Source organism: Solanum dulcamara, chromosome 8, assembly GCF_947179165.1.
Source record: "Solanum dulcamara chromosome 8, daSolDulc1.2, whole genome shotgun sequence".
Lineage (NCBI taxonomy): Eukaryota > Viridiplantae > Streptophyta > Magnoliopsida > Solanales > Solanaceae > Solanum > Solanum dulcamara.
The window spans coordinates 2,591,873-2,609,874 of record NC_077244.1 but is presented as its reverse complement, the minus strand read 5'-3'; the positions used below and the strand labels follow the sequence as shown (position 1 = coordinate 2,609,874).

The following is an 18,002-nucleotide window of genomic DNA, read 5'->3' as shown; positions in this document are numbered from 1 at the left end:
TTGGCGTAGCTAAGGATGCTTGACATTCCACTAGCTTGCTCTAGTTTGTTGCTTAAAAAGAGTTCTATGTTGTAGTGTTAGTGTCCTCCGTCTAGTGGAATGATTGTAATGTAAACGCCTATATCCGTCGGTGTAGAGCTTGTAAATGTAACGCCTGTATCCGGCGATGTAAAACTTGTAAATGTAACGCCTGTATCCGGCGGTGTAAGACTTGTAAATGTAACGCCTGTATCCGGCGATGTAAGACTTGTAAAGTAATACCTGTATCCGGCGATGTAAAACTTGTAAATGTAACGCCTGTATCCGGCGGTGTAAGACTTGTAAAGTAACGCCTGTATCCGGCGGTGTAGAAATTGTAAATGTAACGCCTGTATCTGGCGGTGTAAAACTGTAAAGTAACGCCTGTATCCGGCGATGTAAAACTTGTAAATGTAACGCCTGTATCCGGCGGTGTAAGACTTGTAAAGTAACGCCTGTATCCGGCGGTGTAGAAATTGTAAATGTAACGCCTGTATCCGGCGGTGTAAAACTGTAAAGTAACGCCTGTATCCGGCGGTGTAGAAATTGTAAATGTAACGCCTGTATCCGGCGGTGTAAAACTGTAAATGTAACGCCTGTATCCGGCGATGTAAAACTGTAAAGTAACGCCTGTATCCGGCGGTGTGAAACTTGTAAATGTAACGCCTGTATCCGGCGATGTAAAACTTGTAAAGTAACGCCTGTATCCGGCGATGTAAAACTTGTAAAGTAACGCCTGTATCTGGCGGTGTAGAGATTGTAAAGTAACGCCTGTATCCGGCGGTGTAAAACTGGTAATGTAAATTTAACTGTAAATGTACGACGTTGTAGTATGCATGCTCCTGATCGAAGGAGTTTGATAGGGTTTGCTATGTGCAACCTCCAAATGGTAGAATTTGGACTATTTGGTATATACAGCCTCCAGACGTCGAAGTTTGGACGATATTTGTTATATACAGTCTTCAGACGACGGAGTTTGAATGATGTTCGCTATATACAATATTCGGTGGATATATACAGCCTCCGGTCAGCAGAGTTTTGAATGGTGTTAGATGGCGTTCTCCAATCGAGGGAGCTTGTTTGACGCAGTTAGACGATATTCTCCGACGGAGGAGTTGTTGACGAGGTTAGAAGATAAGCTCCAATTGATGGAGTTATATTTGACAAAAGTAAACTATCCTATTTATCATATGGGCCCCCCTTGTCTTCAGTATTTTGATCCGGATCTCGATCGTACCTGCAAAGATTTAAAGGGAAATCCGTTAGACAGCACATCGAAGTATAAAGTATTTCTGATAAATAAAGTAAGGGAAGAATATTTTGGCTTATGATTTTGAGAAGTCGAATGGCGTCTACAGTCATCCTCTAGACTTGAGGTTGTCTTCCTCGATCTTCTGTTTTCCTGCGCTCAAAGAAAATTTTAGTTTGGGAGGGGATGTTGATTTGTATCGACTCGCTGATTCAGGCCTCGTCACTGGGAACCTCCAATACCTCTATAGTCCGTCCGTAGTATCTTAACCTAGAGACTTAGTAGGTGGAATAGTAGAAAAGCATTTTTTTTTAAAATATAAATAAATAAGAAAACAAATGAATAAAAATAAATAAATAAAAATAGTAGTTTATTTTTAGACAAAAGAGTATATCATCATATATATATATATATATATATATAGAGAGAGAGAGAGAGAGAGTAATCCTGGATCATCTTAAGGTTATGACATGATTTGGAGTCCATCATGCTTCTCCATATCCAAATGTAATCTTTCTTGTAGTCTTGTCTTGTGACGTAGTTCGAGTACAATAGAAAAGTTAAACTATAAAGGGACCGAATCCGACAAGGATTGCCTACGTATCCCGCCGAGGGAAGTCAGGTCGAGCGTAGTTCTAAATACATGGAAATGATGTTTTTGGATTTTCTAAAAGAGGACCGAACCCGATGTGGGCTGCCTATGTACCCCACCGTGGGAAGTCAGGTCGAGACGTAGTTCTGTTTACATGGAATGTAAGAGTAAAAAAAAATGAAAGCTAGTCTTGATGTCTTCAGATGTAGTACTTCTTGATGGAGTCTGAGTTGATTGGCTTCGTGCTCACTGTACCGTCCATTTCTGCCAAGATTACTGCTCCTCCAGATAATACTCTATGAACCATGTAAGGACCTTGCCAGTTTGGTGCAAATTTTCCTTTAGCTTCTCCTTGGTGAGGAAATATCTTCTTCAATACTAATTGTCCTGGTGTGAACTGTCGAGGCTTGACCTTCTTGTTAAATGCTTTGGCCATTCTGTTTTGGTAAAGTTGACCATGACAAACTGCATCCATTCTTTTCTCATCAATGAGCATCAACTATTCAATCCTGCTGCGAATCCATTCTGCATCATCTAAACCGACCTCTTGAATAATCCTTAAAGATGGTATTTCCACTTCAGCAGGTATTACTGCTTCTGAACCATAAACCAACATATAAGGAGTTACCCCAGTGGAAGTTCTGATTGTGGTACGATAACCGAGCAGAGCATATGGTAACTTCTCATGCCATTGTCTGTGACCATCCACTATTTTCCTCAAAATCTTCTTGATGTTCTTGTTTGCTGCTTCAACTGCTCCATTCATCTGTGGCCGATAAGTCGTGGAATTTCGATGAGTAATCTTGAATCGCTCACAAATTTCCTTCATAAGATCGCTGTTGAGATTTGCCGCATTATCTGTTATAATTGATTCTGGAATCCCGAATCGACAAATGATATTGTTACGAACAAAATCTGCCACGACTTTCTTAGTTACTGCCTTATATGTCGAAGCTTCGACCCATTTTGTAAAATAATCGATAGCCACAAGGATGAAACGATGTCCATTTGATGCAGGAGGCTCTATGGGTCCAATTACATCCATGCCCCAAGCAGAAAATGGCCATGGGGAACCCATAACATTGAGCTCATTTGGTGGAACTCGTATAAAATCTCCATGCACTTGGCATTGATGACACTTCTGCACGTATCGAATGCTATCTCTCTCCATGGTCATCCAAAAATATCCAGCTCTTAAGATCTTCTTAGCCAGAGTGAACCCATTCATATGAGGTCCACATGTTCCTGCATGTATTTCTTCTAAAAGTCTCGTCGCTTCCTTGGCGTCAACACATCTTAGCAATCCTAAATCTGGAGTCCTCCTATACAAAATTTCTCCATTAAGAAAGAAATGATTGGCCATCCTTCTCAGAGTCCCTTTTTGCTTGCTGGTGGCATTTTTGGGATATTCTCGTACTTCTATCAATCTCTTGATGTCATAGTACCATGGTCTTCCATCCAATTCCTCATCAACATGAAAACAACATGCATGTCGATCATATAACTTTACTTCAATAGGGTCGATGTAATTCTTGTCCGGATGTTGAATCATTGAGGATATTGTTGCCAAAGCATCGGCAAATTCATTTTGAGCTCGAGGGACATGTTTGAAGTCAATCTTTGTGAATCTCCTACTCAACTCCTTTAGGCAATGCAAATAAGGAAGGATCTTCACATTCTTAGCAGCCCATTCTCCTTGCACCTGATGAACCAATAAATCAGAATCACCTATGACCAAAAGCTCTTTGACGTTCATGTCTATGGCCATTCTAAGTCCGAGAATACAAGCTTCATACTCTGCCATGTTATTGGTGCAATCAAACCTAATCTTGGCTGAAATTGGGTAATATTGACCCTTTTCTGAAATTAAAACCGCTCCTATTCCAACTCCATTGGAATTTGATGCTCCATCAAAAAACATCCTCCAACCATCGTATCGTTCTGATACGTCTTCTCCTACAAATAATACTTCTTCATCAGGGAAGTAAGTTTTTAGAGGCTCATAATCTTGATCTACTGGATTTTCTGCGAGGTGGTCAGCCAAGGCTTGTCCTTTGATGGCCTTCTGTGTCACGTACACAATGTCGAACTCGCTCAACAAAATTTGCCATTTTGCCAATTTACCTGTAGGCATTGGTTTCTGAAAGATGTACTTGAGTGGATCCAATCTTGAGATTAAGTACGTGGTGTATGCAGACAGGTAATGCCTAAATTTCTGCGCGATCCAAGTCAAAGCACAACATGTTTGTTCCAACGAGGTATATCTTGCCTCATACGGTGTGAACTTCTTGCTCAAGTAGTAAATGGCTTGCTCTCTTCTACCTGTCTGATCATGTTGTCCCAATACGCATCCAAATGCATTATCCATGACAGATAAGTATAGTAGCAACGGCCTCCCAGGCTCAGGTGGGACTAATACTGGCGGGTTGGACAAATATTCTTTGATTTTGTCGAAAGCCCTTTGACATCCCTCCGTCCATTTTGTGGCAGCATCCTTCTTAAGTAATTTGAAAATGGGTTCACAAATTACTGTGGATTGTGCTATGAACCGACTGATGTAGTTAAGCCTTCCCAAGAAACTCATCACGTCCTTCCTGGTCTTCGGGGGAGGTAATTCTTGAATTGCTTTGATCTTAGAGGGGTCCAACTCTATGCCTCTCCTGCTAATAATGAATCCTAACAGTTTTCCTGCAGGTACTCCAAATGCACACTTTGCTGGATTTAATTTTAGATTATACTTTCGCAACCTCTCAAAGAATTTTCGCAAATCATATAGGTGGTCCAAACTCCTTTTGGATTTGATAATGATATCGTCCACATATACTTCAATCTCCTTGTGGATCATATCATGAAAGAGGGTGGTCATGGCCCTCATATAGGTTGCACCAGCATTTTTTAGGCCAAATGGCATTACTCTATAGCAATACACCCCCCATGGAGTGATAAATGCTGTCTTTTCTGCATCGTCTTCATTCATCAATATCTGGTGATATCCTGCGAAACAATCGACAAATGATTGCAATTCATGTTTTGCACAATTGTCAATGAGTATATGGATATTTGGGAGAGGGAAATCATCCTTAGGACTAGCTCTGTTGAGATCTCGATAGTCCACACATATTCTGATCTTTCCATCCTTTTTTGGCACTGGTACTATATTTGCCAACCAAGTGGGGTAATTTGTGACCCTCACAATGTTCGCCTCAATCTGCTTGGTTACCTCTTCTTTGATCCTTAGACTCAAGTCTGGCTTGAACTTTCTTGTCTTTTGTTTAATGGGTAGGCAGGTGGGATCAATTGGTAGTCTATGTGAAACGATATCGGTGCATAACCCTGGCATATCGTCATAAGACCAAGCAAATATGTCGACATGTTGCCTAAGCAATTCTATTAACTCCTTCTTTCTTTCGGCCTCCAAATGTATGCTAATTCGGGTTTCCTTCACAGTTTCCTCATCTCCTAAATTGACAACCTCTGTTTCATCTATATTAGGTTTCTCCTGACTTTCAAACTTCTCGATCTCCTGTGGTAGATTTTCAGGCATCATGCTTTCATCATATTCTTCTTGATCGTGTTCATTCTTTTCACTTTGCTCGATGGATTCATTACATATCATAACCGTTGAACTAGGATTTTTAATATGAATGCTGAAACGTATAAAAGACGAGTAAAAATAAATAAGTAGGTAGAAATAATGAGATAATTTTTTAAAGAAATTAAAGACTTTTATTTAAAAGCGTTCTAGCTTTTTAGAAAAAGCAACCAAAAACAAAGATCAAGCATGATACAAGCCTCAGCTTTGATCATTCAAATTTAAAAATACAAAACTACGTTCCACACTACCAGGACTCTTGTCGAAACAGGGAAGGACTGACGGTCCAATTCTGCAAGCTTTCTCCAGGCTTGGAATCACGGATGCTCAATTTGCGGAGATCTATCTCTTCCTCTTCTCCAATCATGGCCACAAACAAATTTCCTATTCCTTCCACTATATCATCGTTAGATGCGTGATCTAGAATCGGAACTTGCTCTGGTACAAACGTTGTCTTAATGGATCCCCTGTTGTGGACTCGTCCCGATGTAGATCCATATCCGAGTCCAGTGGTACCTTTCTGATGCTTCAGCTGGATGGGTTCAACTATGCCATTGGCCCTGGGTCCAAGTCCTGTCTTAGGCTGATACCCGTATTTCAACATCTCTGCTGCGGCCATCTTCGTTGCCCCTGACAATTTCACACCAACCGACTCTAACTTCTCGTCAATCCTCACAGCTTGCATGATTTCTAAAGTGTGAAAAGTGGCTCCATCTAATTCCTCAGTTACTGGAACAGAATTGACAGAATAGATGGGGTGATTGAGCTCCCCATGAACAGTAACTTCTGTGTGACCCCACTCAAACTTTACACATTGATGAAGAGTTGAAGGAACTGCTTTTGCCATATGGACCCATGGTCTTCCCAGCAACAGGTTGTAGTTTGATGACACATCCATCACTTGAAATAAAATAGGGAATTCTGCTGGTCCCACTTGCAATGTGAGATGGATTTCTCCAATGACGCTTCTCTGTGCTCCATCAAAAGCTCTAACCTTTACACGACTTTCCTCTATATCTCCCATATTCAAGCCTAAAACTCTCAGAGTTGTGAAAGGGCAGATGTTACATCCAGAACCGCCATCAATCAGAACTCGGGTCACAATCTTATCACGACATTTGATCGCGATATGAAGTGCTTTGTTGTGTCCAGTCCCTTCCGTTGGTAGCTCATTATCATGGAAAGAGATTTTGTTAGATTCCAACACTTGTCCAATTGTTGCAGCTAAGGTTTCACTTGCGGTCTCTTTTGGAATGCAAACCCCATTTAACACCTCCATCAAAGCATTCCTATGAGCCTCAGAACTCATTAGCAAAGACATTATGGATATATGAGCCGATGTCTTCTTCAGTTGCTCCTCGACTGAATAGTCTTTCGGCTGCATCTTTCTCCAAAATTCTGTGACTTCAGCATCCGTAACATTCTTCTTGGGATTCGGCTCCTTCCCAATAACTCCTTGATCCAGATTCTCGGGAGTATAGCACCTTCCTGATCTAGTCATCCCCTGAGCCACAGCGGTGTCAATCATCTTGCCCTTGGCTTTTGTTTTATAATCCCATGGGACTTCTTTGGTGTCAAACTCAGCCTTTCTAGCAACTGTAGTGGTTACTACAACTCTCGGGAGATATGTTTGGACAGTAAGAGGTTCCTTTAGCTGAACAGTGATAATAGGTTGCACTGGAGATGCAGTGGCAGCTTCTTCGGCGTTCCAGACAGGCGTGATGGTTTCTCCCAAGTTGTACTCTTCTTCTAGAGAAATCATGTTGACTTCTCGATTCTCATGATTTGGCAAAGGGTTGTTGTTCACATTCGGAGGTGTTGGAGTGCATTTTATTATTCTTCTTCTGATCAACGTCTCAACCTGGTTTTTCAAGCCATAACAATCTTCTGTGTCATGCCCTTGGATTCCCGAGTGGTAAGCGCATCGCTTGTTTCCATCAAAATTGTACGGGATTGGGTCGGGGAGTTTTCCCTCAACTGGCTGTAGTACTCCTGCTATCCTTAACCTTTCAAACAATTGAGCATAAGGTTCAGCAATGGGTGTGTAGGTGCGAGTATTTCTGGCTTCGAGATTTGGACGTGGTCTTGGCACATATGCTGGTCTATTTTGGTGGGTTGGTGCTTGGAGTGGGACATGTGGTCTTGTTGGACTTTGGTATGTTGGTGCTCGAGGTGGATTATAGTGTGGTCGGGTATTATATACTGGATACGAGGTGTATGGAGTATGTGCAACAATTTGGGGATTGTTTGGGTATTGGTGGGATTGTCCTCCATGTTGGTAATTGACGACTGAAACATCCTCCCTTTTCTTCTTAATGCCACCAATGGATCCTGATTGTATGGCCTTACTTGCAGCTTGCAATGCAGCCATGGACTGAATTTTACCTGATTTGATGCCTTCCTCTATAAAATCTCCCATCTTGACCAATTCCGCAAACTTTTGGCCCATCATTGACATCATCTTGTCAAAGTAGATACCTTCTTGTGCTCGAATAAAGTATTTTGAGAGCTCACTCTCATCGAGCGGTGGTTGAACCCTTGCAGCCTCGGTTCTCCAACGTCGTGCATACTCCTGGAAGTCCTCCGATGGTTTCTTTTGTATGTTGGCTAATGAGAACCTGTCCGCAGTGATTTCAGTATTAAATCTGAAGCGATTCATGAAATCCTCAGCCATTTCCTGCCAGTTATACCATTTGCGAGGATCCTGGCGTGTATACCAAGTCAACGCTTCTCCAGATAGACTTCGAATGAACAACTTCATTCTTAGTTTCTCATTTCTCCCTACACCAACTAACTTGTCACAGTATGCCCTCAGATGTGCGTGAGGATCGCTCTTTCCATCAAATATGTCAAACTTTGGGGGCTTGTATCCTACCGGCATGTCAATATCTGGGTGGATACATAAGTCATCATAATCTAGGCTCTCTGTTCCCCTAGTGACTTGTAGGTTTTTCAACGCCTTTCTTAGACCTCGAAGTTGAGCGTCTATTGACTTATCTTCTTTCAATCGAGCATCCTTCTCCATCTCTGCATATTGGTCCACCTCATGCGGGACCTTGACCCTAACCGGTGTCGTGAAAGTAGGGGCCTCAACAGCATATACAGGTGGGATCTGTGAATCATAAGGGGCGACGGTGTGTGCTCCAAATATCTGGTTTGTCACTGGGTAGGTAGGTGTGACGGGGTCTTGAGTGGGAAGGTCAGGAGCAGTCCTGATTGCAGACGGATGAGCTAATGGTGCTTGACCATGAACAGGAGCACGTTTAGGCATGTTTGGAGAATTTGTAGGAGGCAGGTCAGCTCTAGGGAGGTAGCTGGGCATCTTGAAACTTGGGAAGGTAGTAGCCGAAAGCTTGGCCAAGTCTCGCACTTGACGTAGTTCCTCTCTCAAAATCTCAAGCTCTTGCACCATGTGAGCCATCTTCTCGTCATTTTGGATGTCGGCTATATTTTGAGAACTTTCAGGATTTTCTACTGGTATCATTATGTTTGCAGCAGCGTTAAATTCTTCTCCACCTGTCATCCTTCCCCTTGATCGAAGGTTGTATCGTGAGTCAGCCAGTTCGCAAGTCGACACAAATCAACGTTCTTTTAGGGATTAACAAAATAAAATAAAAGAAAGAAAAAGGAAAGTATGTTAGTTTGGGAAAGATTTAAAAGTACAACAAGTATATAATACACGTACATGCCAAGTTAACGACATTCAAATGTGTCCTATACATAGCCTCTTTTTGCTAGAGGATGACCTATGTTGCAATCAATTTGATGATAAATGATCCATTAAACACATTTCGGATTTGGAATAACATAATTTTATTAATCAAAGATGCCTTGGATCTTTGTAATGAAGTACATGGGCAGAAATCTAAAAAATGAAATTACATGGAGGCCATAAGGCGAACAAAAGGATGAGAAAGCACATGATAAAAATGAAACTCTAAGGCCATGTTGGAGCATCGTCATCATCATCATAATCATAATAGGGCCCTGGATAGTACTCCGACAGTTCGTCAATCTGGTTCGATCCTACCTCTTCATCGAACCCTATCGAACCATACTCAGAGTGAGCTTCTTCCTCTGGGTCCTCTTCTGGATCTTCTTCCGGATCTTCCTCTTCCGGCTCCTCAGGATCTTCACTTGGATCCTCTTCAGGGTCTTCCTCTGGATCTTCTTCGATCATTGGTATCAAATGATCTACCGATCCTGGAATTATTTGATTGTACATTGGTGTTGTGAATTCAATGTGAGGGAGTACTCCCTGCTTAACCCAATTAATCCATTGGTTGTCCGCAACACCCACAATCCCCTTCGTACTTGGCCGAGCCAAATATCTCACAGTGGTACGCCACACATAATATTCTGGCGTGCACCATTTTTCATTTCCTGCCTCTATCGTAATCATGTGATCCCATTCTAATTGCAAATTCCTTATACGCCCTGCTGGGACCAAAGTGAGATCATCCTCGTGTAGTGCCATATTTGCCCATAATGGTATGTCTTGGACAACTCCGAATTGTCGTAACACTCGGAGAGGAGCATATGGCTGAATACCTCCTAGCCCGACCAGATTAATGAAATAGAGGTATTGCGTCCTGACAAAAACCGATCCTCTCGTCCAAAATACTTCCAGTGGATGGAATCTCCTGTGAGGTTGGTCAAAAACGGACGCCATTCTTCCTCTCCCATAGGTGCGTCCCAATACCTAAGACGATCATTGTGGCTTTGGATCAAATTGCGGGCGTCTATTGTGTAGTCCCTTTGTGGTTCTCGGCGATAGAAGTGCTCTATTGCCCAGATCTGTAATAATAAATTACAGCCCCCAAAGAAGTTATTCCCCCTTGTGCATGCTGACAATGATCGAAATACTTCAGCGAGAATTATATGCACCAAGGAATAGTCATGCGGTACCGCAAAAAGTTCCATTACAATTGGCAGAATGTTGATATTTATCGAATGAAACCTCATTGGGAAGACCATAGCCCCCAAAAAGGCCATCACAAATACCCTTGGTCTCATATGCATCCATTGTCTATGAGTGCATGCAAATTCATCTCGGTGCTTATCGAAGCTCTCGAGACGACCACATCTTTGGAAAAGATAGTCCAACTTTACCTTCCCATTTTCTGCACGCCTTAGTGATGGCAAGACACGCAGCCCCAACAACCCAAGGAAACCTTCTGTACTTATGGTTGATGGACATATTGGTGTTCTTCCTCTTATTGGTAATTCAAGAAAAATACTAAATTCCTCTAGTGTTGGAGTGATTTCAAAATCCAAGAACTTAAAGGTCACAGTGCTTGGGTCCCAAAACTCCATCAGTAATATAATGAAGATCTTGTTGGCTCGAATTCCCATGAGCGACAACAAAGCACCTAAATGCCTTCTGATCTCAACACCATGCGCCCTACGAATGTTTTGCCACCAATTTTGTATTGTATGGGGGGCCGAAACAACCATCTGAATGTTTGGGAGGTTTTGGTTGATATTCATCTGAAAGAAAGGTAAGGGTATGATAAGTATGTTTATTCCAAATCCGTCATGTGTTCTTTTTCTTTGGATCATTCATAACAACTTTCACAAAACAAATATGTCGTTAGGTGTATAACCTTTGACAAAGGGTGGATTTCCTAATTGCGAAGACGGTGCATTGGATCGCCTCGCCTAAGGTGTATGCATCATGGCCTATTTTCTAGAGTAAGATTTTTTCCTAGATATTCAAGAGTGAACTGAATTTTTGCGAGAAGGCACACTAATCTTATTGTGCAAACTCTGAAACTAAAGAATCCAAAAGAAGGTTTGGGGGAGTGTGAGACACTCCCCGCGTGAACCAGTGTGTGTATTGTGTACGGCCAAAGACTCGATAGAAAATGCAAGTGACAGTGTAAGAAATGCAATAACATGTAGTGTTTTTCAAGCAAATAAGGAGCGCAAGTTTGGATTTAGCTTGCGTCCTTTCAAATAACAAGTAATATAACAAATCACAATAAATAAATTAAAGCAAATAAATGCAAGTAATAAAATGAATATCCCATAATTCTAAAACTAAATTTTACTAAGGTTAAAACCTAAAATGCTAAGTGCATGGGGTTTCCCCAGCAGAGTCGCCAAGCTGTCACACCCTATTTTCGAGCGGGTCGAAATAGTTCACAACATAAAAAATGGCTATGCCTCTGATTTTGAAATTGTTTGTTTAGAGTCGCCACCTAATTTTAAGGAAAATATTAGGAAAACCATTATAAATGTAAACTCTGTTTTGATTTGTGAAACCTGTGAGATTCTAAGTAAGGGTTTTAGTTACTCGAGGGGAAGGTATTAGGCATCCCTCAGAGCCTATCCGAAGATAGTCCTTAAATTTAGTTTTAGAAAAATGATTAGGGATATTTATTCATTTTTGTTTGTTTTAGAAATATTAAGAAGAAAGGTTTTATTAAATTAAAAAAAATAGTGAAAATATAAGGTATGTCATATATATACATCTTATATATGAATGACCCAAATTTAATAATAATATATTTATTATGTAAATAAATAATAAATAATATACTTAAAATATATAAAAAATACAAATGTATATTTTAAAATCATTTGAATAAATAACTTACTTAATTTATAGTGAAATAAATGTCTAGTATTAGCAATGGTTACTTTATTTGTAGCCACAATAGAAAGAAAAATGAATAAGATAATAGGCAAGTGTAGATATATGAATATATAATATGTTGTAAATCTAATTTGGGTGAAATCTCTAAAGATTAAGGATGCGAAAAATCATTGAGTTTTAAAATATTAAGCTACCCCAAATATATATACAAACAAAAATATTTAAAAGTCGACAGGAAATAAAATTATCTACGTTCTTATTTTTTCTTCGGATCAGCGCCGGCTCATTAATCGGAAGACAAAATATATAAAGTTTTTGTCATTTTTCTGCTCGGGTCAACTTCCATCATTTCCGAAGGGCCTAATTACCCCTACCCCTCTTAAGTTTATTTATTATAATCCTAAAGCGATCTAAAAGAAATAATAACTAACGTCCTAAAGCGTGTCTATCGACCCAACTTAATATCCAAGAGGCATTGGATATACTATTAAGGTAGGTTTTAGACCAAAGAAAATATAGGCGTTCTAATTAGACCCATCGTCAAACAAAATAGATAGGACAAGCAGTTAGCACATAAAATCTCAAGTAAGCCTCTAAATTAATTAATTAACATGCTTGAAAACACAGATAAGTTGTGAAGGTTATCATGATCATGTGTGTGCATATAATCAGACGTAGATATTGTAAAATATAAAACTTGAATAAGATAGACAATAAATTTCATTATTTTAAATATATGAAGGCAATGTTAATTACAAAGGCGATTGTAATAAAGAAGGCATGCTTGATAATTTTAGTTATTAACTAATAGTATTTATAAATCCTATTAATATGAGTTAGTTAATAACATGCTGAAGATTTATTAAAATACTATAGATATGGTTTCTAAATGAAATGAAAATTTATTAAAAATGTAGACATGGCCTCAAAATGGAATAATACAATAAATATTTGTTAGAATCTTATAGACATGATTTTTATACATAATAACGTCACATTACAGGGAATATGATTTTAACCGGCAAAATCAATTTTTATCTATGAGTATGATTTCTACATGAAACAATGTTCTTAAAATATTTACAATCAAAAGATATGCTGAAATTATTATTTAAACCTATGAACATGATTTCTAAAATATAGAAATATGATGAAATATTTATTAAAGGCGCAGAAACTATAAGCATGATAACTACAATAACTCGTGTGAATTCTTCCTAATATTTAGAATACATTTTTTACTACTTTGCTGAAAATCTTGGATAAAGTTTATAAATATGGAATAATATGATTTTAAATAAAAAGAATGTTCTAATATAAAATTGATTAATTAACAATTATTCAAATAGTATGAGGATTGGTAATTTAACTCAAACGAGGCAAGATTTTAGGCATATTATTACTTCATATGTATATTTAAAGGAAGTTCAAAACATTAAACTAGATGACACGTTTTAAATGCATAACAAGGATAGTAAATTAAGATTTGGTCTTTCATCGTCCTAACAAACATAAAATCAACGACCTTATTAACAAACTATTGCTTTAAATTAGATCTAAACATGATATTAATGACATGATTTCTAAATTTTATTAAAACTATAGGTATGATTTATGGATTGACAACACACTACATTAGACATGATTTCTATGTGAATCAATATAATGAAAATATTTGACATCTTATAAGCATAACTTAATTCCTATAAAAATACCAAAATATTCATTAAGTCCTATAGACATGATTTGCTATATGATATTCAACATATTCAACATAAAATCTCATGCACATGATTTCCAAATGACTAGCATGTTAAAATTTTAATTAAAATATTTAAACATGATGTAATTAAAATTGTAAATCCAATGAACATAATATCTACACAAAATGGCATTTAAATCTAAATATGATTATTACTACATTCAAAATGATTTAGTAGATCCTACATATATAATGTCTAGATAACTAATATGATAAAGCTATTATTTGAAACTATATTCATGATTTTAGTCTTAAAGTACAGGTCATAATGTGGAAATATCATCAAAGTAATTATTAAATGAGATTTTTCATAAACAAAGATAACACATAAAATAAACAAATTATTTTTAAACATGTATGATGATAAACGATATTTAACAAACTATTCTTAGATCATTTTTATTGTTATTGTTTAATATATAAAGTAAACATCTTGTAAAAATATAAAATTTTATATCGTGAATAAATGGACCTAAACATGTGGAAATGAGTAGTATAACTACATCACATGCATTCAAACACATATAAATTTATGATAAACTAAAAAATAAATAAATAAAGCAAGTAGCAAGTATATCCCCTCCCCATATATTTTCCCCAATTTTCATTATTTATATAGAGAATTACTTACAAAATTATTACAAAACCACATAGAGAAGCAAATAAATAAAGTAACATAAAATAAAATAAAAAAAATTCGAAGTAGAGTAATAAAATTTCAGATCTCCGGTCTAGGCGAACTCTTCATGTCTTGAACTTTAAAGTTCAAATCCTGCTTAAAGCATAAGCAAAATACAAACAATATACAAATATGTAGCGATATATCATGATTATACAATCTTACTACAACAAAGCAAACAAACAAAGCAAGAACATATTTCAAAATAATAAACTAATATATTGAGGAAAATGGGAACTAACCTGGATACTTCATGTATTTATTTTGACAAGATATAATATGTAAGAATCTAAAGTAAAGACAGTACAATAAAATAGGAAAAGAAAGTACTAACCGGTTAATATGAGTTTTATGTTAATGAAAAGCGGTAGCAATATCCGAGATCCAAACAAGTTGAAGTAGCAAAGAGGCAAAAGAAAGAACTTAAAAGCAATTAAGTATTTTTGTTAAAGCGCTCTCTTGTGTTCTAATGTATTTTGTTTTTCTTATGTGTTTCGTCCCCTTTCTTTTTTTGTCTGTTTGTTGTCTTTTCTCTCTGTTTGTTCTCGGTCTGTTTTTTTCTTCCTCTCAAATGAAGATGTGAAGTCTTTTTTTATAAAGATCAAAACAATCCTCCTCTAGCAAGAAATTCAACAAATCACTTTTTAGTAAGACTTTTCTCTCAAAATAGTCAATAAGAGGAGCCCCAATTTCAAAAGTAAATATCAAATTTCAACAACAAAAATCCTAAAACAAATCTGTCAATATTTTCAAATCAATCGTTGGTTTGGTCAAACTTAATCAAGCTTTAATTCAAAATTTGGTGAAAAAGTCATAAAATATAATTAATACTTTGTCATAAAAGTCCCAAATATCATGCCAAGAGGGACCTACTATCATTAATTATAATAAAATCATAATCCATTACAGGCAACAATAAAGTAATTTTTAACAAGAATAATTTAGAATCCAAAGAAATCAAGTTTAGAGTTTGTTCAAAATTTAAGGATATCAATTGTATATGCTATGAACAGAAAAAATTGATCAAGAAATATTACATATTGCCATGATCACGGAATCAAGAAGTCAATTAATAAATTGAATCATATCATAATCAAGCCAAATACATCAGTCACTTTAATTTAAAAGAATTGCAAAATCAATTATGAGAATAAACTCAATCACTTTAATTTAAAAGAATTGCAAAATCAATTAAGAGAATAAACTAATCCAAAAATTAACGAATAATCAATTTTGTATTGAACTACTGGAAATATCAAAGTATTAGTAGATCTTATTCAGTTTTAAGGCAATTCATATGACGACGGAATTTTAATAAGCTAACTAATTTTAATTGAACCAAAATAAATCAGAGATTTCAACAAATTCAAGTGAAGACAGCAAACTTGACAATGAAGATGATGCTTTTACAGAATAATATAGAGCAATTAAGTGTCAACGACATAATACCACACCACACGTGAACTGATTTCTGAAGAACAACAAACAAAATTAATTAAAAACATATGAAATAATTCAAAGATTTCAAACAAAGAAAGAATAAGAAATGAAAAAGATCGAACCTAGACGGATCTTGACAGATCCGTCTTTAACGAGCTGACATCTTGTTCATCGTTGGGTGATGACTATTTGCAGGTCGTTGCTGGACTGCTCGGCGGAGTTCGCTACTGCTTTTTGCAGTTGCTTCTGCTGCGCGTCGAGCTGCCGATCGTCAACGGTCTGCTGTCCGCCGTCGCTGCTGCGTGTTGTTGAAGTCGCTGGACATGTCCTTGAGCTGCTGCCATTGACGTCGCAGGTTGTTGCAGCTGCAGCTGCTGTCCGTTGAATGCTGCTGGCGTCGAAGGCTGCTGATGGAGCTGCACGTCATCGCTTCGAGCTCGCTGAAGTCGCGTCGTGGAGCTTCTGGAGAAGCTGCTGCTGCTCGCCGTCTGTGGCTCGCCGTGGCAGCTGCTGCGAGTTGCTGTTGGAGGCTGCTGCGGCTTCTCTTCACCGGTGGTTCTTTCCGGCGACGAGAAGAGATAGAGGGAGAAGAGAGTGACGAGGAGAGAAGCGGCGGAGAGAGGGTGAGGGAGCGCGAGATTTTGTTGGTTTCTCCGGCGAAGAAGGAGACAACGATGGAAGAGTAAAAATGGAGGAGGCGGCGGTGTGTCTTCTCTTCTCTTTGGAGAAGATGACCCCAAAAAAATAAAAGGAAAAGGAAAAAATTCCTTTAGGTTTAGGATTTGGGTAATAATAATAAAAAATGATAGAATTAGTTATGGCCATGGATCAAAAATGTAATGTACGGTTGAGATTAAAATTGAATATAAAAGTAGACTACATTAAAATTTGATTAGGAAATAATTATAAGTAATTGTAAAAATAAAATGTCATCTAATTAATTGTCAAATACATGTTGAATAAGTAAAATCATAAATTTATAAAATTATAATATTATATATGTAAAGTAAATATGCATGTACATACAATATAAATATTTGCGTATATACATATAAAATGTCATATGTATATAATACATACTAAAATAGATATGTTAACATAAACAAGTAAAAATATATAATAAACTTAAATAATAGCCCCTTTTTATATACATATGCACATAAGATCTTTTAAAATAGATGTAATACGTATATATTAATATGAATGAGTAAATAACAAAATAGACTTAGTAAGTAATATATTTTTTATATAAAGAAAATACTCATGTATATATATATATATATGATGCATCGTATGCATACTAGAATAGATATGACATACCTATTAACTAAAATTCACAATAAACTTAATTAATAAAAAAAATACTTTATATGCATATTCATATAAGTCGTATTAAAGTAGGTATGCAATATGCACAAATAAATATGAATAAGTAAATTGATAAAATATACTTATTTCAGTAATATTTATACAAAGAAAATACACACACGTATAATATATACTAAATAAATGTGGAAAAAATATTTGAATGTACAAAGCTTGTTATTTTCATAAACGATAAAAAAATGATGTTAATAATATTAACAAATAAAAATATTATAAGCTATGAAATCTAAATATATGATTTTTTATTACTATTATTATTATTATTATTTTGGTAAAAACTAAAAATAATTAACTTTATACATATATATATATATAATTCAAGAAAAATAATTTTTTTAAAAAAATGCCTATCTATTAAGATAGTGATTCAAAAAATAATTATAGGTCGGCCAAAATTGGGTGTCAACACATTATATTCATTTTATCCATTTTGGTTCAGAATAAGTATTGTTTTAAGAAATCAAGAAAGCATTAAAAAAACTATTAATATTGTTGGAAGTCAACTTTTTTTTAATTATTTTTTTTGCAAATTGTTTAATTGTCCTTCTTTTGTGATGATATTTTCTTCTTTTTATTTTGTCATAGAATTTTTTTTAATATTTAAAAATAATTTGATTTTAAATTCTATATCATCCTTCATGAGATGATTATAATTACATGATCATACATGAATTGTTTTAAAA

The 18,002-nt window shown here is 36.6% G+C and overlaps 2 protein-coding genes across 2 annotated transcripts; both read right to left on the bottom strand.

The window, feature by feature from the left end:
* Window positions 1-2,358: 2,358 nt before the first annotated feature.
* On the bottom strand, window positions 2,359-5,475 carry LOC129898895 (uncharacterized). Its single transcript, XM_055973610.1, has one exon. It carries the CDS (start codon window positions 5,473-5,475, stop codon window positions 2,359-2,361), a length of 3,117 nt encoding a protein of 1,038 aa, XP_055829585.1.
* A 223-nt stretch (window positions 5,476-5,698) lies between these two features.
* Window positions 5,699-8,974, bottom strand: LOC129898893 (uncharacterized). The gene has a single exon (XM_055973609.1). The coding sequence runs from the start codon at window positions 8,972-8,974 to the stop codon at window positions 5,699-5,701; it is 3,276 nt and encodes a 1,091-aa protein (XP_055829584.1).
* Between the last annotated feature and the right edge of the window lie 9,028 nt (window positions 8,975-18,002).

Excerpts from the sequence above, each read along its gene's own strand:
- LOC129898895 (XM_055973610.1), bottom strand. The coding sequence starts at position 5,475 with ATGATATGTAATGAATCCATCGAGCAAAGTGAAAAGAATGAACACGAT.
- LOC129898893 (XM_055973609.1), bottom strand. The coding sequence starts at position 8,974 with ATGACAGGTGGAGAAGAATTTAACGCTGCTGCAAACATAATGATACCA.